The sequence below is a fragment of the Pipistrellus hanaki genome (assembly GCF_964339955.1).
Source record: "Pipistrellus hanaki genome assembly, chromosome: 1".
NCBI classification, from domain to species: Eukaryota; Metazoa; Chordata; class Mammalia; order Chiroptera; family Vespertilionidae; genus Pipistrellus; species Pipistrellus hanaki.
Window position 1 is genome coordinate 72,076,770 of NC_140503.1, and position 22,909 is coordinate 72,099,678.

At 47.9% G+C, this 22,909-nt stretch overlaps 1 protein-coding gene across 2 annotated transcripts; it reads left to right on the forward strand.

Moving 5' to 3' along the window:
• Window positions 1-3,160: 3,160 nt before the first annotated feature.
• ABHD4 (abhydrolase domain containing 4, N-acyl phospholipase B) lies at window positions 3,161-14,890 on the forward strand. 2 transcript variants are annotated; one of them, XM_084902370.1, is made up of 7 exons: window positions 3,161-3,240; window positions 6,425-6,513; window positions 7,724-8,096; window positions 8,449-8,603; window positions 10,029-10,140; window positions 12,546-12,732; window positions 13,418-14,890. In XM_084902370.1, the coding sequence occupies exons 1-7, from the start codon at window positions 3,179-3,181 to the stop codon at window positions 13,505-13,507; spliced, it is 1,068 nt and encodes a 355-aa protein (XP_084758496.1). In that variant the 5' UTR covers window positions 3,161-3,178; the 3' UTR covers window positions 13,508-14,890. The 2 variants fall into 2 exon arrangements, with proteins under 2 accessions (XP_084758496.1, XP_084758497.1); XM_084902371.1 differs by having other exon boundaries at window positions 3,201-3,351.
• Window positions 14,891-22,909: the final 8,019 nt, after the last annotated feature.

The window sequence follows — 22,909 nt, forward strand, 5'->3', positions numbered from 1 at the left end:
ATACCTTACCCATCTCCCCAGAGGCCTATCCAGAGCAGGCACTGAGAGTCTTCTTCACGCTATAACTCTAACAGATCTAACCCGGTCCTAAGATATCTCAGCATCTTAAGAGATCTATTAACTTTGATTATCACAGGCATTTTTACATATGTTTGAGTTTCCTACTTCCAAGCGACCTCTACTGTAAAGCTGGTTTGGCACATCAAAGACTCTTCTGCACTGCCTCCTGAGATGAGGTCTGGAGAGTTACAGCCAGTCATCCTTGCCTCAAAAAGTTCTCCATTCTACAGGTTTTCAGAAAAATGGGAGGTTTTGTTGCCCTGTCTCCAAGTAATGTAGCCTAGAATTTCCCATGTAGTACAATTTAAAATACCGCTCCCAAAGCCCTTCACACTTAGTGCATTGTTTTATAGGTAATTGTTTAACTAACTCCTCCTGGCTAGACTTTTTATCCATTTATTTGTCCAGTAAGTACTGATTGTCTACTCTGTGTCACATCCTGTCCTAGGTGCTGGCAGCAGAGCAGAGAAAAAAACAGACAAGGTCCCCCGTGAACTTTAGACTGTATTGGGGGGAAGCTGATAATAATTGAGAGTAAACAAATACGCATGAGAATTTCAGATAGTGATAAGTGTTATGAAGAAAATAATGTGATAGACTAGGTGACTCTTTTAGACCGTGTGGTCAGGAAAGGCCTCAGAAGAGGGGAAGCTTTTTGTTTTGTTTTGTTTTTTTAACGTAGACTTAAGAAAAGAAAAAGAATATATATATATATATATATATATATATATATATATATATATATATATATATTTGACTTTTTACAGAGAGGAAGAGAGAGGGATAGGGAGTTAGAAACATAGATCAGCCGCCTCTTGCACATCCCCCATCAGGGATGTGCCAGCAACCAAGGTACATGCCCTTGACCGGAATCGAACCTGAGACCCTTGAGTGCACAGGCCGATGCTCTATCCACTGGGCCAAACCAGTTTCAGCAGAAGAGGGAAAGTTTGAGCTGAACTCTAAATACAAAGTTGCTGATAAACAGCCTAGGATGGCAGCAGATAGAAAATCTATGTTTACCACTAGAGCAGGCTATCATTTTTATAATAACTTTTAAAAATTAATCTGAGAGAGAGAGAAATATCATTATCTGTGTCCCCACTGGGGATAGAACCTAAGCCTAGGTATGTGCTCTGACCAGGAATCAAACCCACCGCTTTTTGGTGCACAGGTCAATACTCCACCAACGGAGTCACACCAGCCAGGGTTATCTTTTCCTTTTGATAATGGTATTGTTGGTGTCTAAAATAATGCTTGGCTTTGAATACATTTGTATATAATAATGACAATAATGGAAATAAGTAACATTCTAGAATAAATAAGTGTACTAAATGTTTATTTGAATTATCTTGGTTAATCCTTACAATAAGGCACAAGACAGAGAAAGAAAATTAAGAGACAGTAAATCACTTATTCAAGGGCACGTAGCTGATAAGTGGCAAAATCATGATTGGCCTTAACCCAGGCTTCTGACCCCAGAAGCTATTGCTTAACCAATGTGTCAGGCTAAACTCCTGCATCTGGAATGCTTCCTAAAAATGCAGCTTTTTAGCACCAAGCCAATGCAACTTAATTGGAATCTCAGAGGATAGGAAACCTTTTAACGAGCCCTCCAGATGATTCTTAGGCACACCGAAGTTTAGGACCACTCCGCTTTGTTGAAGGGATGAATGAATGAGACAGGTCCTCTGCTATTTGTACTACTTTGTACACTGAGTGGCCAAATTATTATGATCTCTGAATGCATGAGGCCCGGTGCATGGGTGGTATCCAGTCAGCCTGGTCAGGGGAGGGGACATGGACAGTTGGCCAGCCTGCCTGCCAGTTGATCTCCTGGTTGAGGGGACAATTTGCACATTAGCCTTTTATTATATAGGATATACACTGAGTGGCCAGATTATTATGCATTCAGAGATCATAATAATCTGGCCACTCAGTATATATTGCAAATTTCTAGGCCCCTAAACTCTATAAATGCCCATTGTCTTAACATTTAGGCCCTTACCATGATACTCAGATCATTTTGACACTGTGTTACAAGAAAGAAGAAATCTCATTCTCCTGAGTCCTGAAGGATGGCTAAAGAAAACACCTTGACAAACCCTTCTGGACTAGCATTCTCCCAAAGTCTAATTTTAACCTAACCTAGGGACAGCCTGAAATCAGACAGCACCAGGGACACCAGACCCTGCTTACCAGTTTAGGTAAAGGTCTGGAGTCAGCCTCAAGATTTGGCTCCCCTGCCAAGCAAACCTGAAGTACACTTGGGAACTCTGAGCCAAGCCAGCCACCCTCTCCTCCAAACTCCCACACCCCTAAAGCAGGCCTAGTCTTGTTAGTTCAACTCCCCCTCCAGAGGAGAGGAGGAGGGAGCTGGGGATCTTCCAAACTGTGAGAGACCTGGGATTGAGCCACATCTTCCTGGAAACTAGGTTAGGGAGCCTCCAGAGCAAAGGATTTGCATCTTGAAATAATGTCGCTTAGATTTAGGGTTGACAATTAAAAATACAGGATGCCAAGTCATGTCCCAAACATTACACGGAACTTACTAGTTCTATAACAGTATTTGTTGTTTGCCTGAAATTCAGCTTTAACTTGAGGCGTCCTGTTCTTTATTTATGAAACCTGGCCATCTACTTAGGGCACAGGCCCTTGGGAGCAGCATTTAACCAGCAGTGTGGTCTCCACAAACATCATAAGCACCTGATTAGAAAGGGCAGCAGGGGAGGACTTCCGAGGACAGCAGGGGAGCTATAGAATAAGGAAGCGCAAAAAGTCTGAGCACCTGCTGGGGGACGGGGAGGGAGTCCTGTCACTTTCTGATGATGAGAGCACGGAGGGCCGGTGAGCTCCCGGGAGGGACTGGGTGGTTTCGGTACTACTCACCTCCCTCACTGCCTCCCAAACGTGTGCCCAGAATTACGGTACTATTCTGCGAGCCCGGGAGACCACTCCGCCTGCACCCGTGGTGCGGGGTCCCCGCCACCCGCCCAGGTTCCAGGCCCGAATCCCTGTCCCGAGGGCCTCGCCTCCCCGCCCCGCGCCGCGCTGGCCCCGCCCCACTTTGTTATCCGACCCTTTGCTAGGTCAGCTGGTGCTGGCGTCAGGCAGAGGGATGGGCTGGCTCGACTCGACCCGGCAGGGCTTGTTTACTATGGCTGATGATCTGGAGCAGCAGTGAGTTAACCCTGTCCCTTTCCCTTTCTCTGTCTCTCTCTAGCCCCTGATCCCTGGACTGTCTGTGGCTGAGGAACACTTTTAGACATCTTCCCGCCTTTCCTGTCTCAGGTCGGCCTCCGGGGAGGGCTGGGGGATGTCTGTGCTTGCTTTGCTTTTGCCCGGCGGCGGCGGCAGAGCCGGGGGAGCGATGGGAAATAAGTTAGCTTGCATGCAGCTCCGGGATTCGAACTTTCCCCGTCAGTCTCCACGGTCGCTCCTCGTTCTCCTCCGCCCGCTGCACTCGGGGATCAGATCCCGTGGGAATGTCTGAGATCCACCGAAGCATGCTGGTGGGATGCGGTTGCGGGGACGGGGGGACGGGGGACGGGGGCACGGGGGGAGGGGGGGGGAGAGCAGCCAGGTCTGCCTGTCTGGACTGGCCCTGGCTTGGAAGTCGGGGGTGGGAAGAGCCTCCTTTCGCAGGGCACGGGGAGGGCAGGGGCAGAGGAGAATGGCCTCCTCCGCGCTGGCATTGGTCTACTTGGAATAATGAATGGGCTTTTGCAAGCCTTCTTTGGTTCTCACCCGCCGAGACACTTTGCAACTTGCGATCCTAGTGGATACATGCTCTTAATCTTCATAATTTATCTTTTATGCTGTGGTCTCCAAATTAGAGCTCTTGGGAATTGTCACCACCGCCTCAAGGGCATTGGGTTTGGGGCGCCACCTGTAGCTGGTGCGGTTAGCCATTTGCAGTCTCTCTAGGAGCCAGGCAAAGTTGCTTCCAGAAGAATGACTCAGCTCCCAGCCAAGCCTCAGGTTTCACTTGCTCAGGGCCTTTTGTGGGTCCCGCGGCCCCCCTTTTCAGACCAGCGTCACTGGCAGTTTGCAAAAGGAATTAACTTTATGACAGCAGCAGCTTCCTGGCCTGGAAGAAGCTGCCCAGGAGAGTTGCTCTCTAAGATAACCTTTCCAAGAACTGGACAACAGCTACAGTGACGTAGGGAAACAACATTAGAGCTGGGTGAGATGCGGATGGTTCCGCTCTTTTTTGCAGATGAAGTCAGTGCCCATAAAAGTTAGGAGACTTGCTCAAGATCACAGACCCCGCACAGAACCCCTTCTGCCTTACCTCCGTCGGGATAAAAATGCTCTAGAGGGAAGAGACCACCCCGGCCAGCCTAAGTTCATGACTAAGTGGCTTCTCTTCTTTTTGCCTGAACCCCTCTATCTCCATCCCTCACCTCCCCAATTGTATTAACCAGATTCAGTGTGCCAGATAATATTTCCAGGGCTTTACCTGCGACATTTTTGGTGAAAAAGAGAGGCAAAGTAAACCCCCCTGAATATCTGCTGAGTAGCCCACAGTGCTGTTCCATGGAACAACGTTTCTCCTGAGTGCTGCCATGTGGGATCCAGATGCTTCAAGCTTACAAGGAATTCCAGTGGGAAATTAAAAGGGTTATGAGTTTCCGTAGGATTTGGTTGATGAAACTGACAACTCTCATCTGGCTCTAAAATCATTGATGTACCACTCTACCTCAGTATTTCTTCCAAACCTCAAACAGTCATTGAGACTCGCTACTTGCAAAACAGCTTATGGTTTTGCTGGGGGGAAATGTTTATGGGGAATTTATCTTGTGCTAGGCTTTATGTATTTTAGGTGCATTAACTCGTTTAATCTTCATCTGTGAGGTAGATACTATTACTACCGCCCTTTTAAAGGTGAGGAAAGTTTGACAGAGAAAGTGGAAGTCATATTGCTGGTAAGTGGCAGTACCAGGAATAGAATTCTGGCCTTCTGGCCTTAGATCACACCTTCTTTCAGAAAACAGAAACCAGTGTGAAAATTGTGTTCTAAACTGTTAAGTATTCATGCATGGCCTTGAAAAGCCAAAGCTGGAACTTCCAGAGAAGAAGTAATTTGAAATCTGGGTTTTCTAGTTCTGCTTCTTTTTCTCACGAGCTGTCTGACCTCTTTGGGCAGCGGTTTGGTCATCTGTAAAATGAAGAGACCGGGCTAGATGATTTCTAAGGGCCATCCTTATGTAAAGCTCTGTGCTTCAACTGATGTACCAGGATGCCCAGCGTGTGCTGTGGGGAGGGGAGGAGAAGTTGGCAGTGATTCCTCTCGTTCTCCCACAGAATGCTGTGTGACTCTCCTAATGTTCACAGGCCTTTCCCACAGCTGGTGTGTCCATTCTATAATCCTCTTTGCCCAGAAAAGAGAAATATATCATATGCAATGGAAAAGGAATAACAAAAACTCATTCATTGAGCATCTAATTTGTACCAGACACCTTATACATTCCCTTCCATATCTAAGTGCCCAAAGGCAGGCTGTTCAGCAGGCCAAAGCCATTCTGCTCGAAAATGATAATACTGTGACTCAGATCCAAGGTGGGTTTTTTTTTTTTTTAATTCCAAGACTGATGCTTTCAACTTTACTCTGCAATGACTTAAAGTCCTGTGGATATGAAGGAGAAAGCAGAATAGCTTATCTTCTCTGTTTTATTGCCTGTTATGGGAGATAAGACCTATATGAGGGTTTTACTCATTTTATAATCTGAAAACAAGGCCAGAGGCAACCTGTATCCAGTTGGGGATTCACAGCAGGATTTGAGCCTAGGTCTCCCATCTCTTGCTTGCTGCCTATCCCATCTGGTTGCTGAAGGATTTCCCGAGAGCCCAGCTGGGCACTGACAGTGCTCTATACTTCCAGGGGCTTGAAAGAGGGCACACACAAACTGCAGTGCCCTGCCAGGAGGGCAGGTGGCATGGGAACTTGTCCTATTCTAAAGGAACATTCAGTCCTGGGAAATAGCAAAAGATAACTGAGGCAGTAGCTAAAAGTGGTTTTGTCCCCCCTTACAATCTCCTGAAACATGAAAACCAGTGGCAAAAGGGTTTGTGAAGCTCCAATGAGATACGTGTGAAAGTGCTTTGTAAACTGTAAAGTGCTGTGCACATGATATTCCAAGGACCTCGGAAACAAAGAGCGTGTTGTTAATAGCCATTTACCAGAGAAGAGTAACAGTCTATCAGGCCGTGAGGGAATTGCTGACTGCCATAGTGGGAGGTCTCCTGAGCCTGGAAAACACCCTGTACCCTGATAACTCTTTTGTATCTGCCAGCAAGGCTCGGGCATCAATGTTTCCTTTCCAATGTTGCCAATGAGCACCTCTGTGTCTCTTTGTCCCAGGCCTCAAGGCTGGCTGAGCAGCTGGCTGCCGGCTTGGCGCCCCACTTCGATGTCTCAATTGAAGAATGTGGAAGCCAAGATCCTCCAGTGTAAGTAGCAGGGACAGCCTGTGCCACCTCCCTCAGGAGGCCTAAGGAGGATCCGGGATCTTCCCCGAGCCTGGTACACTGAGCCCTCTGACTCCTGATAAAAAGTGTTTGGGGGTGGGAGGAAAGGTTGTCAGTGATCTAAGGGGAGAGATTTATACGGAGGACACTGAATTCTATGATAATGGTTCCTCAGTGTCACCCTCCCTGTCCATCATGTGATTCCTGCCACATCCCACAACCTCACCGCCAACCCTACACTAACTGTGAGCACACAACTTACACAAATACACATATTCTCTCCTTTTCTTCTTTCTCCTACTCCTTTCTACTTTCTTTTTCCCTGTCTGTTCTTCCAAACACACAAGCACTTCTTAGAATTACCACCTTGCAACCCAAAGACCAGCATACAAGTCCTATATGCTCTCCTATTACTATTTCCCCACCACTTCTCTGGTTTGAGACAGGAGTTAGAGATTCCCCCGGACCAGCTCCTGGGCAGTGTTATATTGGGGCAGGGCATTCCATGAGCATCAGCAGCCACTGGCTCAAACAAGGCCCTTGGGCCACATCTCCCTGTTTTTGTCATATCTTACCTGCCCTGTTCTATTTCCCTAGCTACACTCACCTCTTACAGGCCTGAGTAAGTACAACTGAAGAATAGCCACAGCTTTCAAGCTTTTGTCCAGGATCCATGTGACTTTCCCCAGGCAGCTCTGGCATGGAATTGCCTGCGCACCAGCAAGCACAGCCCACCTTGGTCTGTCTCTAAGTGGACTAAGCCAATGGCTCACTTCACACCTGTCACACCCACCACCTGTCTCAGCTCCAGCTGACAGCCCTCCTCCCAGATATCCTCAGTGAGGACACTTCTGTCCATCTGTCAAGCCCCGAGAACACAGGCACAAGAGCAATGGGTGCAGGAGCTCTGTAGGGTGGTGGAGTCACTGCCACCCTGTGCCCAAAGGGAGCCAGGCAAACAGCCTCGAGGAATAAGATGGCCACTCTTATTACCTACAGAGTGGATGGCCTACAGATTGTACTCAGAGTTTAACTCTTGGGGTGTATGGTGAGAGGGTTGTAAAGGGAAAGAGGTGAGGGAGGTCAGGTAGGTTTGGGAATGGAGGGACAGAGCTGAAGAGGGACGATCCAGGAAAATGATGATGCTGTCAGAAAAGAGATGTATTGCTCGCTCTGTATCTCCTCTCCCCAGGTCTCCAGAACAAGTTCCTGGCCCGGTATGTGTCGCTTCCAAACCAGAACAAGATCTGGACGGTGACCGTGAGCCCCGAGCTCAGGGACCGCACCCCCTTGGTGATGGTGCATGGCTTTGGGGGCGGCGTGGGCCTCTGGATCCTCAACATGGATTCACTGAGTGCCCGCCGCACACTGCACACTTTTGATCTGCTCGGCTTCGGGAGAAGCTCCAGGCCGACATTCCCGAGGGACCCGGAAGGGGCCGAGAATGAGTTTGTGATGTCAATAGAGACGTGGCGGGAGACCATGGGGATCCCCAGCATGATCCTCCTGGGACACAGTCTGGGAGGATTCCTGGCCACTTCTTACTCGATCAAGTACCCTGAAAGGTAAGCAGGACTACCCTCCGTGTCCTTCATCCAACTCAGGGGTCCTCAAACTTTTTAAAGTGGGGGCCAGATCACGGTCCCTCAGAGAGCTGGAGGGCCGGACTATATGAACTACTAATTCCTACTGTAACACCTCGGCTGCGCTCACTGCCCAAAAAACCTGGCGGGCCGGATCAGACTCCTCTGCGGGCCGCATGTGGCCCGCAGGCCGTAGTTTGAAGACCCCTGATCCAACTCCTTGCCTCACTGGGAACCTTCCGGTATTAATCTCCAATGATTCTCTTTTGTCCTGGGTGATTTAAGGGCTGTGGTATCTCTAAGCAAATACAGCTTTTCCTTTGTCCTCCTGTAGAGTTAAACACCTCATCCTGGTGGATCCATGGGGCTTTCCCCTCCGGCCGACTGACCCCAGTGAGATCCGTGCACCCCCGACCTGGTTCAAGGCTGTGGCCTCTGTCCTAGGGCGTTCCAACCCACTGGCTGTCCTTCGAATAGCTGGGCCCTGGGGTGAGTAGCCTGCAGACACAGAAACTATCTCCTCAAACCAAGGTTATCCCATTCTAGAAGCCCCGCTGCTCTGCACTCCCATCACCCTTGCTTGTTCTTGAAAAGTGGGAATGGACCTAGCATTGTTATTTCAAGCTAGTAATCTGGACCAGATTTTGTCTGCAGTTTCAGAAGGTTCTTTTTTTTCCTTTCATTTGCATGGAAAAAGCTTTCCTATGCAAGGGACAGATGGAGCAGAACTACTATTCTGTGCCTTGGTTAGACCCCCAGAGAGAGAGAGGAGAGAGAGAGTGCAAGAAAGGGACCCTGAGGTGACTCTTCCTCCGCTGAATTCTTATGCTACCTGTGTGAGTTTACGGCAACCTGTCGGCGATTCAGCGTGGTAACCACCACTGGCTCCCACCTCTGCAGCTCACCCAGCACCTGCAGCAGGGAGATGTCAGAACCAGAGCCTCCAACACAACCCACAGTGTCAGGCAAGCCCCTTGAAACCATGCCCTGCTCCAGTCAGACACCACACCCTCACCATTTAGTAGCTGTCAGCAAACTCTGGGGCTGAAGGGAGGGAAGGCGTTTCGAGGGAGCCGGCCAGAGGAAGTGAAATCAATAGGCCCCAGGCTTCTGACCTCAGACTGCCAGCACCCTAACTTTCTGGGGAGCTTTCTACTCTGACCAAGTGGAAAGCACCTGCCCTTTATGGGAAGGGTTGGTGACCCTCTGTCCTACACTAATGGCTTATGTATACATGGTAATGTTCAGTAGCCAATCATTGTGAGTTCATTGCAAATGGCTAAATAAGAGTTATCTCTCTAGGCCCTTCATGAGAAACAGAATGGCTTTGGATAAAAGAGAAATATGAGCATTTGAGGAGAAGATAGGAGTTCAGGAGTAGCTCAGCTCTCTCCACTCTCCCGTTTTTTGGACTTGAATCTAGCTGGGCTCGTGCCTGGGCATCAGAGCTCATGTGGTTGTGGCAGATGGCTGACAGCCATGGAGGAGGCCAGGGCCCAGCAGACCTGGCTGTGCCGCCCTCTGGCCCCTTGCTTCTCACATGCAGAGAGACCAGAAGAGAGAGGCCAGGTGTTGACCAGTAGGCCCCAGTTTTGACACATCTGTTGCGGGTGGCCTCCTGCTTGTTTATGAACTATATAAAGAAGGTGAAGAGAACGGATTGCTCTAAAACTGCCCCGAGTCTGAAATGCCAGGGTTAAGTTGGCCTCTCGACTCATATTATGTTACAGGCCTGAATATGACCCGCCTCCTGGGAGATGGTCTAGTTTCACTCACGACCTCAAGATGACAGGGCTGTAAGGGTCCCAGGAATAGGAGAAAGGATGTTGGTGAAAGTTGTTGAAGCATGCACAGGCAGGAGTCTTTCCCCCACCACCCAAACTGGCCCCTCCATGTTCTCCTCTCCCCTCCCAGGGCCTGGCTTGGTGCAGCGATTCCGACCAGATTTCAAGCGCAAGTTTGCAGACTTCTTTGAAGATGATACTATATCAGAGTATATCTACCATTGCAACGCACAGAACCCCAGGTGAGAGCAGCTTCCAGAGCCAGCGCCAGCTGGGCAAGATAATGCGAAAACTGCGGAACAGTCCCAGGATTGTTCTGTGCTGTGTTTCTTCTTCCACAAAGTTTTCGTTCAGTGTGGGCAGCGATTTTTCAACCTCCATCTCATGGCACACATAAACTAATTTCTAAAATTCTGCAGAACACCAAAAAGTGTATTTTTTGCCGATCTAACAAAAAAAATAGGTATAATTTTGATTCATGCATGCTGGATGACTATTGTGTTGGCTGCTGTCATTTTTTAAATTTGACAATCTAAAGGAAAAGAGCTCAGTGCTTCTGACTAAATAGCCAGGTATTGCATGTTTTAAAAATTCTTGCAGCACATGGGTTGAAAATCGCTGTGTTGGGAGAACAGAAGCAGGAGCAGGCTTGATCATTTCCAGAGACTTCCCCAGGGGTAGGCACAAAGGGAAGGAGAAGATACCAATTAATTAAAATTGCCACTGACCCTTACTCTTCTGTAGAAATAGGTGGTTATCCTGACAGGCAAGAGTCTGGAAAACATTTGAAAATACTTTTTGTTTTGTTTTGTTTTGTTTTTACTAAGATTATATGAATATGGTATTTTGATAAAAACAAAAAGAAAGAAAGAAGTCTTTGCCTGTCCCAGACTTGTAATTCCCAAATTTCCTTGTTACTGCCAGTCTGACATATCATGTGACAACTTCAGAGAACCTCCTTGCCTGCCTCCCTCTGCACACACGTGTCTGTGTCTCTAGAGTACCTTCCTACAAATAGAATCGCTGATTGAGAAAGTATCTATTTAAAAATTTAATTATGTGCACCTTGAAGTATTGTTGGGACAGGAATTCTTTCCATATCTTTTGTGTTGTTGTTGTTTTTTTTAATATATTTTATTGATTTTTTTACAGAGAGGAAGAGAGAGGGATAGAGAGTTAGAAACATCGATGAGAGAGAATCATCGATCAGCCACCTCTTGCACACCCCCTACTGGGGATATGCCCGCAACCAAGGTACATGCCCTTGACCGGAATCGAACCCAGGACCTTTCAGTCCCCAAGCCGACGTTCTATCCATTGAGCCAAACCGGTTTCGGCTCTTTCCATATCTTTTGGACATTTCCAGGTGTCCCCAGAATCTTGAGAGGTTCATGTCTATGACTGCTCACCCAGCAGGCCCCATAAGCCTGCGGCCCGCAGTCCTGCAGTTGAGAGCCAGGGCAGAGTCCAGGCCATGCTGTGTGCGTGGCTGAGACCAGGTGGCTGCTTTGGTGGCACCTCCTCTGCCGTGGCCGCACCCTGAGCTGCTGGGAGGCACTTCAGGGGAGCCAAGTTCACTGGGAGCAGCAGCACTGCCCCGCCTCATTCCAGGCCTGTCCAGGTCACCGTTGTGAGCCAAAGCTGTGAAGAAGGAGGGGATTTGCATTCCATCAGTACTGTCTGAGCATTAGCCTCAAACCCAGACAGCTTTCAGGCAGCGTGGGAACTGTCCATTCAACATTCCTCATGAGCTCCGCTAATTGAAGGGCACTGCTTAGGCAGCCCTATAGAAACTCAGCTCAACAGTCAAATCAGGTAGCCCCCTGCTTTCTGCTGTCTACCCCGTCTTTCTTTCAACCCCCACTGGGCTCGGTGCCAGGCTCAGACCCACTTGAGGCCCCTCACACACAATCCTAGCACTTTCCTCAGAATGTTCCCCAGCCTGAGAACCAGTTCTGCATAATGCATGCAGACCCGTCATGATACAGCCTCAATTAGCTCTACCTGAGGGAATGGCCAAGGAGCAAAGCAGATTTGATTGGCAGTCGTCGATTCTCACACAACACAAACTGCTGCTCCCCCAGGTCTTCACAAGGCTGATGTTTTATTCACAGTTCCTCAGGAAACCCTTTGTGCAACCATAGCGCTCGCTCTTGAGACTCCACCTCAAATGAACTCCTGACCTTCTCCCTCCACCCCCAGCCAGCTAAGTCCTTAGTCTGTGTCCTCCTAGCCCTCCACTACCCTTTCATAATTCTTGGGAAATGTGTAGTTAATGAATCATATAATTCGTTATTTAATGCCTAAATTGTGAGCTGAAATGTGTCTTGTTCATATGTCCCTTCACTCAGGTCAGGGCATGACACATAAATTTTTTTGAATAAATATTAACCCATTGCATTCTTGGACAATACTCTGTGTCCTATGGGTTTTCACAGGGGTATCCCTCTAACTCTGTTTTGTGTTAAGAGGCCTCTAGAGATTCAGTCCTTTCTCCTAATCTTACCCATATCTAATGAGTCTCAAACCCAGGGTTTGAGAGGAATACCAACATGATGAAGATACTGCCTCAGCCTCTGAAGAGACCAACAATTTGACATTGTATGCTGTGAGGTTTATTCTAATTCCTCGCTGTTTTGCTTCTTAGTGGTGAGACGGCCTTCAAAGCCATGATGGAGTCCTTCGGCTGGGCCCGGCGCCCCATGATAGAACGAATTCACTTGATTCGAAAAGATGTGCCCATCACCATGATCTATGGGTCCAACACCTGGATAGACACCAGCACAGGGAAAAAGGTGAAGCTGCAACGGCCGGATTCCTATGTCCGAGACATGGTACGTTGGCCACCCAAGGGGCAGAACTGAGGTGGAAAAGCTGTGCATTGAATGCCAGCACATGTTGGTTGACTCTCAGCAAGGATGAGCAACTCGAGGTGGAGAGGGTGATGGAAGAGTCAGCAGGGAAACAAGGGATGAACTGATGGAGATGAGACAGTGGTCTTGAAAAGTTTGGCTTTTTGTCATTTCATGATTAGGAGGCCTCTCACTTCTCTCCAGGCACAGGCATCATGCTACCTGCCTCTAATCCCCACTCAAAACCAGAGCTGTGAACAGTAGAGTGAATGGAGAGGCTGACATGAAGCCTTCCTGCCACACTCCTGCCTTCCCTTTTTCCTTCCCCCCTCAACCCTCATTTGCTAAGGAGTGTGCTTAGTTAGGCTGGCTGCCTATTGGGCCCTGGTTTACTGGGCCTGTGGGTAAAATGAGCAGATCAGTGGTGGTGGGACTAACATGGAAGGCAAGATACAGAGAATGGTCATGGGAGAAGGAAAATGGGATATTGAGAGTCCTTGGCTCCTACAGGAAATGCACAAGGATCCAGGGAGAAAACTGGGCCATTGTTTCTGACAAGTGCTCATGGGTGAGAGGCAAGCAGGTCTAAAGGAAGAGAAATGGTTTGACAGCTTTCCAGTGCCTGGAATAAAGAGCTGTTTCACCCTGGCGGTTCCTCTCTTCACAGGAAATTGAGGGTGCGTCGCACCACGTCTATGCAGACCAGCCGCACATCTTCAATGCGGTGGTGGAAGAGATCTGTGACTCGGTTGATTGAGCTGCTCTCACCAGAGGAAGCGGAGAAAGCCAGAGAGTCGCTCTCACCTCCCTGGCTGCTTACTCACCCTCTGTCCTTTCCTCACCAACTAACATGTGCCAGCCAGTCAGAGTCTTGGGCTGTTCCCAAGGCAAGAACACAGTGAAGAGTACTCCTGACCCCAAGCCAAGGGCTGGAGGCAGAAGCCACAACGAGGCCTTGAGCTCTCCACCCCCGGGGAAGAACATAAAGGGTCACTTAGTGCCACCCCATTCTCTCCATGCCAAGTGTTACCCAGATAGTGGTTGTGAAGGGCCTGTACTGAACCACGTCCCCTCCCTTTGCAGGGAGGGAAGCCTCTCTACCCCTGGACAAAGCAGAGGCTCCCACAGTCTTTCCTAACTCCGGAATGTTTCTGGGGGTAGGTTCCATGAAAGAACATCCTCCTCCTCCACCTCCTTGCCCCCTCCCATGCCAGTGTCCAAGGCATGGTTGGGACCAGTTCCCACTTAGCTACCGAGAGCAGGTTCTGGAGAGTCCCTCGTGCTTCAGAGTCTCTCCCGTGACCTGAGAGGTCATAGCCAAAGCCCTCATTAGCGGATGAGGAGCAGGCCAGGGCAGGACATGGCTGGCCCATGGTGATATAGCTCTGTTCCAGAAAAGCCCAGGCTAGAACCCAGGTCTGCTGACACCTGGTGATGGTGCAGACTCCATTTGCCAAGGTTCGAGGCAGGCACCATTGCCATGGGGTAACTGGCCATGGGTAAGCCCATCCCTGACCCACATTCCAGCCCCATTACCCAGGGGTGCTGTTGTCCTGCCCTGTGTCTCAGCCCTGGATACCTAAGCCAGGATCACTCAAGTGCTTCCTTCCCTGCCCAGTCTTCCTCCCAATGGGGAGGCCTCTGGGCCTCCCTCTGTGCCTTGGGCCCTGAAGCCCCACCTGTGGTTCAGAGCAAAGGTGGCCCCTGGTGGAGAGAGAAGGGAAAGGCCCTTCAACCCAGGGCCAGGTCTGGATTCTTCTATTCCCAGAGCTGAGGCCACCTGGAGCCCCTACCCATGGACCAGTGGGGAGTCTCATGCCAGCAGTTTCCTGTCCTCATCAGCCACAGGAGGATTCTCACTGCCTGGCCCTCTACCCCTGCCATCTCTCCTCCATGGTCTTCAGTTCAACCCACTCCACCCATCTGTCATCCTCTCCCAGGGGCTGGCTCCAGGTGCTCCTATGAGGTTCTGGACAGTAGGCTGGGCCTGGCCCCAGAATCAGGGCAGCTCCTACCTGCTCCTTCTCTTTTGTAAAGCCAACCCTTTCACCAGAATAGTATTAACTCGCCGTGCTTTGTACTACTGGTCCAGCTGCCTTGGGCTCTTTTTCTACATTAATAAAGAAATGAGTAAAAACTGCTGGTGGTGATGATGTTTAATATTGGCAACGGGAGTGGTGCTGAATTCACAGCAGCCGATGTGATGCCTGAGTCAGAGAAAGGGCCATGAGGGCTTCCCATTTACACACTTTCCCTCTCCATTTAGCCCGGCATTTGCCCTCTAGATGCAGATTGGCAGGGACCATCTCAGCCAACCCCTTCAGAGGGTGGTTGGGGAGTGTGGAAGGGCCAGACCCCAACTCAGGAGGAGAATTGGGCAGAACTGGGTACTCCCTGCTGCTCAGTAAATAGCCATCTTCTGAAGTTCACTCCACATTGACCTACACCTGGACTGCACTATATTTAGCCTGTTTTCCTAACTCTTAGTCATCCCCTCAAATAGTGCTTATGCAGGGAAGCCTGTCTCTGCCCCCTGCCCCGCTACAGACTGGACTTGGGCCCCCTCTTCTTTGTCTCCATGACACACACTACTGCCCCTTTTGTAAAACTCATAAATGTGTAGCCACTTATTTCATGTAAATCTTTCCTCCATAGATCATAAGAACAAGGGCACACCTGGCACCTAGTGTGTGTTTAATAAATGTTTGTTTTGACTGAGCCAAGATAAGTGAGATATGCCAGGTATTCAAATCGTTACCACCAGTTCTTGCTGTGTGCTGGCTGACTCCAGCTAGACCCAGAAATCCACAGCTCGAAGTTGCACGTAATGCCACATATATCATGATGAATGAGTGAACAAATGTGTGAATGGAACTCTGGGTGTTATTATAAAGCTCTGACCCATCCCAAGACCCCATGTCTTCTCAGTGACTGAAAACTGCTGATTGCCAACGCAGCCATATGAAGAAGAGGGCAGGTACAGGGTGGGGCAAAAGTAGGTTTACAGTTGTGAGTACACAAAACAGTTTATTCTTATATTATTATTTATTGTTATTAATTATTGTATTATTTTTTAATTTATTATATTTTTTAAATTCTCGCTTGAAAATATGCTAAAAGAGAGGAAAGGAGGGAGGAAGAGACATTAATTAGTTGCCTTTTATATTTGCCCCGACCCCAACCAGGGATCCAACCCAAAACCCAGGCATGTGCCCATACCAGGATTAGAACCAGAAAACTTTCGGTACCCAGGAGGACATGCCAACCAACTAAGCCACTCTGGCCAGGCTGTATTATTATACTTTCCCTACAAACAATTGTAATTACTTTTGCCTGACCCTGTGTTTACTTATTTATTTTAATATATTTTTATTGGTTTTTGAGAGAGAGGAAAAAAGGAGAGGGAGGGGGAGAGAAAGAGAGAAACATCAATTGGAGAAAAAAACTTGATCAGTTGCCTCCCACACACCCTAACCAGGGATTGAACCAAAACCTGGACATGTGCCCAAACTGGGAATCCAACTGGCAACCTTTTGGTGCACAGGAGGTATGCTCAACAAACTGAGCCACACTGGCCAGGGTGCCACCCTGTGTTTGGAGCTTACTGCATACCAACCACTAAGGCTACAATAGTGAAGAAAAGGGGTCCCTTCTTCACTGTTTACCTTCCTGGCAAATTACAATCTACATGAAGATGCACACTTAATCAAATTATTATGTAAATCAAAACAAAATTGCAACTGAAAAGGGCTGTCCCTGAAAGGTGGGAGGATCTCCCTCAAAAGTAATAACAGCTGAGCCTGAAGTGAAAAGGGAGGGGAGGGGTATCTGGAGAGAATTTTAAGTGCAAGTCCATTAGCAGGGAAGATGGCTGTGAGATGAAGCTGGGGAGGTGGGTGGGAGCCTACTCATGCAGGCCCTCTGGCCATGAAAAAGATGTTGTGTTCATCCTGCAAGCAATGGGAAAAAAATAACTGAACTGAGTGTCAGGGTGGGATGGGGAGTGTGACAATCCAATTTGAAATGTGACATGACCACTCTGGCTGCTTTGTAGAGTACAGATTGGGAACTTTGAGGCTACTACAGTGGTCCAAGCCAGAGATTCTAGTAGCTTGACCAGTGGGCAGTGGACATACAGAGGACGCAAGAAATCTTTAGGAGGTAAAGTCAAAAGAACTTTTGAACACTAGTGATATTACCACTCCTTTGGAGACCAGGCCAAGAGAGGTAGTAGTCACCAAACCAAACGAGCTTACAAAACAACTGGGGTATTTTTTTTTAAATACTAGAGGCCTGGTACATGAATTCATGCACATATGGGATGGGGCTGGGCTGGTATGGAAGAAGGGGCCACAGTCAGTTGGCTGGCTGGCCCTGTCCCCCAATTGGGGTGGGGGCAACCAATCAGGGGCCAAGAAGACCAGAGGGAGGGGCCGTAGGAGGATGGGGGTGGCCGATTGGAGTCCTGTGTGACTGGTCATTTCAGTCGTTCCATCATTCCAGTTGCTTGGTTTTTATATATATAGATAGATTCCTGGACACTATTTCCCAGTTTATTTGGTAAATCTGGATGGAGTGTGATCATGACATCTACATTTTTAAAAAATTCCCTAAGATCTAGCTGGTTTGGCTCAGTGTATAGAGTGTCACCTATGGACTATAGAGTGTCACCTTGGATTCCAGTCAAGGGCACATGCCTGGGTTATGGGCTCAATCCCCAGTAGGGGATGCCCCAGTAGGAGGCAGCCAATTGGTGATTCTCTCTCATCATTGATGTTTATATCTCTCCCTCTTCCTTACTCTCTGAAATCAATAAAATATATATTTTTTTTAAAATTCCCTAAGAGATTCTTCTGTCCCCATCTACAGTCACTGGTCTAAAGGACCCTGTCTCTGACACCTGACCCAGAAGGCCCTGATGTGGAGAAGAAGGGTCTATGGCTCTGAATGTTCATGTCCTTACTCCAGAACCACTTTGGGAGGCTGCACAACATGCTGATCTGATTTTCCCACCACCATGCCAACACATTCCTCAGGAGCAGGTGCAAGAAGGTCCTGAAGAAGGTCAACCAGAGTCCCCTGTTTACACTACCAGGCCTACACACATGGTTGCATGCTGAGATGTACACACACACACACACACACACACACACACACACTCCATCTGAATGGGCCATTCCTAACATTCTCAGGATTAAGAAATCACTATGAACATACCACTCAATCAGTACCTTTCTTCATATATTCTAAGGATTTATGGTTACAGTTCATGCTATAAAGTTGGGTTCCTCAGAGGACTAGCAATTTACAAGGAGAGATCCCACAGCTAGACATAAAAAACTGTGACTAACCCAAGATGAGGGAGGTCTTTCCTTATTTTGTGGCTAGCAGAAAATGTGCTAAATTTAACTTCGTCCTTGGGATACACAACAAAATAAGTGTGCTAAAAATGCAGTCTGGTGTCATTGACCAAAGGGTGATGAAATCCCAACAAATACCTCTCTCCACTCTGACATATCACCCTCTAAGCCCAACTGCAGATATAGTTCATGACTTCCTAGAAAATAATCTGATTGACTGATAACAAACACAATGTCCAATGAATGGTGCAAAGCATCTCTTTTCTCATCATTGAGAAAAGAGTCCTTGCATGGGGTCTTAACTCTTTCTTTAGACTTCTCTCTTCTTGCCTTCCCCAGGGTCCTAGTGTCTTACAGAAGCAAGCAAGATGATTGAAATTTTTGAGAATCAGTCCTAAACCCATCCAGGTGAAATAGCTCAAGACAAACCATCTCTTCATTGGTGATGTTGACTGTTTTTCATAGCATAAATTTAGCATTATTATGCTAGAAAAGTATTTGTCTTTAACCTACTAAATACCACTCTTCACTAGGGTTGAACAGGAAAAATAGTCACAGCCTGACACTTTTATGAGAATAATATTCCTAGACAGGGGGAGGGTGGGTTGCCCTAGTATTATACATACAAGACATAAAAATAGCTAATTACTAGTAAATCAAGATGGTATTGGCACAAATACACACAAACTGACCAGCAGAACAAAATAGAGAGCCATGAAACAGACCCACACAAATATGAAATAGTGATATATGTCAGAGGTGAAAGGAAGCTGGTACTGTTAAGTGTCTGTACGGGAAAACATAACATTGGATTCCCCACCTCATATCAGACACTAACATCCATTCTAGATGGACAAAAATATTAAATGTAAAAAATGAAAACTTTCAGGAGAAAATATAGGAGAATATTATTTCGGTCCTCATCATTGATGTTTCTCTCTCTTTCTCTCTTTCTCTCTTTCTCTCTGTCTCTCTGTCTCTGCATTGAGACTGTTGTGTTTTCTTGGGTGTGAGGCTTCCTATTTGTGCTCTTCCCATGATTAAAGATCTGATAAATGATAAACAAAAAAAGAGAAAATATTGATTAATTAAACTACATAAAAATTAAGAATTAGGAGGATCCAAGATGGCTGCACAGGTAAACACCTAACCGCAGCCGCACACAACAATTTCAATAAAATACAACTAAAATATAAAATGGACATTGCCCAGAGCAACAGGAAGTCGACTGACTGAAAATTCTACAACAAGAAGGAAAGAGAAAACCAGAAGGAAAATCAGAGCAGCTGTAAAAGCCTAAGGTACAGAGACATGCTGTGCGCGCGGGTGGAGAGGATGGAGCCAGAGAGGAGGTGGAGGCTGAGTACCTGGCTGGCGTTCCCTAGCAGGAAGGAAATAAAAGGTCCGACTGTGCTGAACCCCAGACCCGACAGCGCTGAACCCCAGTTCTAGGCCAGACCCTGGGGACCCAGGCTCAAACAGAGGGAGACGGGGCTGTGAGGCGGAACCCCAGGGGAGCGGCAAAAAGCAGAGCCCCCGGAGTCGCGCACATTGCGCCCAGAGGACGGAATGTTGACTCTGATGCTAGATTGCCCTAGCGGGAAGGAAACAAAAGCTCCGGCTGTGCTGAGCCCCAGTTCCGACTGCTCTGAACCCCAGTTCTAGGCCAGACCCTGGGGACCCAGGCTTAAAGAGATGGAGCCTGGGCTGTGAGGTGGAATCCCAGGGGAGCGGCAAAAGGCAGAGCCCCCAGAGTCACGCACATTGCGCGCAGAGGACGGTCTGTTGACGCTGATGCTAGACTGCCCTAGCGGGAAGGAGACAAAAGGTCCAGACTGGAAAGAACGCCATGAGGAGCGGGAGCCGTTGCTGGGCACCAGGCAGCCGGGCGCCAGCAAGGAGCCAGGTGACGGGGCCCCCGGCAGGGAGGTGCCACTGGGCCCTAGACTGCTGATCACGGGCCATGGAGCCGAGGCCGGGGGCCGCTTCCTGGGCGGTGCCGACCCAGGCAACAGGCTGAAGCCGCGCAGGAGGCCATGGAGAACAAAGGGGTGCCGCAGGCCAGTCTGCTGAGCTTCCAGGACATGGAGGAAGAAACCGAAGAAGTTTTCAATGTGAAGAAATAAAGTTATAGCAAAAGATAGTAAAATAACTTAAGAAAGAATACAAAGAAGATCTTGAAAAATCGAAGATTAAGACAGAACTCAACTCAGCAGCCAACATTGCAACATAAAGGTTTTTTTAAAAAGAAAAAAAAAGACAGAATGTTGGAGCGGTGGCGGCCAGGCCCAGGTGGCCAGGCCCAGGGCAGTGGCAGTCGGGCCCAGAGCAGCAGCAGCCAGAACCAGAGCAGCAGCATCCAGGCCCGAAGCAGCCAGGCCTGGGGCAGTGGCAGCCAGGCCTGGGGCGAAGGCGGCCAAGCCCAGGGCGGCCAGGCCCCGGAGCAGCCAGACCAGGAGCAGCTGGGCCCAGAGCAGCCGGGTCAAGAGCAGCCAGGCCTGGAGCAGCCAGGCCCGGAGTGGCCGGGCCTGGAGCAGCCGGGCCCAGAGCAGCTGGGTCGGAGCAGCCAGGCCCAGAGCAGCAGCAGCCAGGCCCGGAGCAGCCAGGCCGGGAGCAGTCAGGCCAGGAGCAGCTGGTTATGGAGCAGACCAGAGCAACAGAAGCCAGGCCCGGAGCAGCCAGGCCCAGAACAGCTCATTCCTGGCCTGCCCCCGCCCCAAGGCTGCCTCGCAGACATGGCTGGAAACTTTTGGGGGAACTTGAGGGTCTGCTGAATCAAGTGATGAAGGCTTAGATCTGGATGTGTTGAGTTAGTATAGTGTTGGGGTGTTGATCTGTGAGTGCCTTTTGGGGGATCTGGATGAGGTTGGTTGATCTAGTTGGAAGTGTCGTTTGTGTGAAGTGTATCCTTGGGCATGTGGAGGTATTATTGATTTGAGAAAATGCTAAGTAATTGATTTACTACTGTTACGCCCAGACTTCCTGATCCCCAAGGACCACCAGGGAGCCGAGTCCGACGCAATAAACAAAAGAGCCTTTTCCATGCTAGCATGGGCTCTGTCCCACTCATGCCAGCAGCATGGCGGAAGAGAGCGAATTTTGCCCAGTCCAGGGGTTTTACTCCAGTCGGTGGTGATGTCACTGCCTCGGCTAACCCTGATTGGTTGGGTGAGGAATAGGGTTCAGTTATAGAATAGAGGATAACTCCACCCTGCCCCACAGTGGAGTCAGGAGCCCATCCTCGCCCCGCCCTGCCCTCTCACTACCTAAAAAATTTAAAGTTCTGAAAGTTTAAGGTCTCTTGCCAAAAAGAGGTTTTAAAGCTAACACCTTAATTTTAATGGAGAAAGGGGAGGACAAGCCCTTTCCACCCAGAACAGGTAATCCAATTCCAGCCAGCAGCTATCTTTAAACTATGTGTTCATTTACATTTGAATGGCTACGCCTTTGGATAGCCTAAGGGCAAGTTTACATGTAAACAAGTTTGCTTCTCAGTTCCCAGGGCAGATAAAACAAGGTTTAAAATTATTAGATTTCAGAATTTATTCTTAAAAATATAAAAGTTTATTAATTAAAACACATACACACACACACACACACACACACAAAAAAAAAAAAAAAAAAAAAAAAGAAGAAAACAAGGAAATTAAAAAAACAGATGAACAATGTTAACTGTTGATTATAATAGAATCAGAAATAAGGGAGGGGAGTGAACTGACAATTCTGGGGGGGGGTGGGGGGGAAGGGGCGTGGTGGATACCGGCAGAGACTGAACATAGACTGTGCACCTATGAATGAGGACAATGGGGGGTGGGAAAAGGGCAGAGGGTGAGGTGGGAACCTGGTGGAGGGGGGAAGAAATGAGGAACCTTTGTAATAATATGAACAATAAAGATTGATTTAAAAAAATTAAGAATTATTGTTTATTAAAAGACCCCCAAAATAAAGTTAAAGGCAAATTACAAATATGACATAGATAATGGACAAATGTTTATTATCTGTAATATATAATCAATATATTGATTCTTTCAAAGCCATAATAAAAAAGCAACCCAATTTATAAAAAAAAAAAAAATGTCCTAAATATTTTATCTGTATTCTATTGAGGAAAGAAATATAACCAATAAAATATACAAAAAGATGTTTGATATCATAAGTATTTAGGAACATGCAAATTAAGACAATAACAAGATAACTTTATACCCATTATACTGCAAGATAGCCAAATCTTGACAAAGGGCAATATAGCTAGTCCATCACGAAAACTCTGGATTTAAAGTCAGGAGCCCTGGTTTCAAGTCCCATCTCTTACCATCCTTAAGACTGGGCAAGTCACCTTATCTTTCTGGACATCTGCACATGAATCTTTTTCAAATATATATTATTTTATTTCAGAGAGGGAGAGAGAAATAGAAATATCAATTATGAGAATCATTGATCGGCTGCCTCCTGCATGCCCCCTACTAGGGATCCAGCCAGCGACCATGCCATGGGAATCAAACTGTAACCTCCTGGTTCATAGGTCAACACTCAACCACTGAATCATGCTGGCCTGGCTACACATGAATCTTCACAGGACAAGAGATAATGTTCTTGTTTCTCATTTTTCTCACAGCTGGGTTGAAAAGCTCAAAATGGAAAAATAATATAATTCATATGAAGCGCCTTAGGAAATCATAAACCATCATATCAAGTGTTGTGTTTATTCCTAGAAACTCTGCTGTTCTGCAATTTTGGCAATGACCAAATTCTGCTTCCTTGCCCCCACTGATATATTGGCCATCCACCCTGGAGCACTA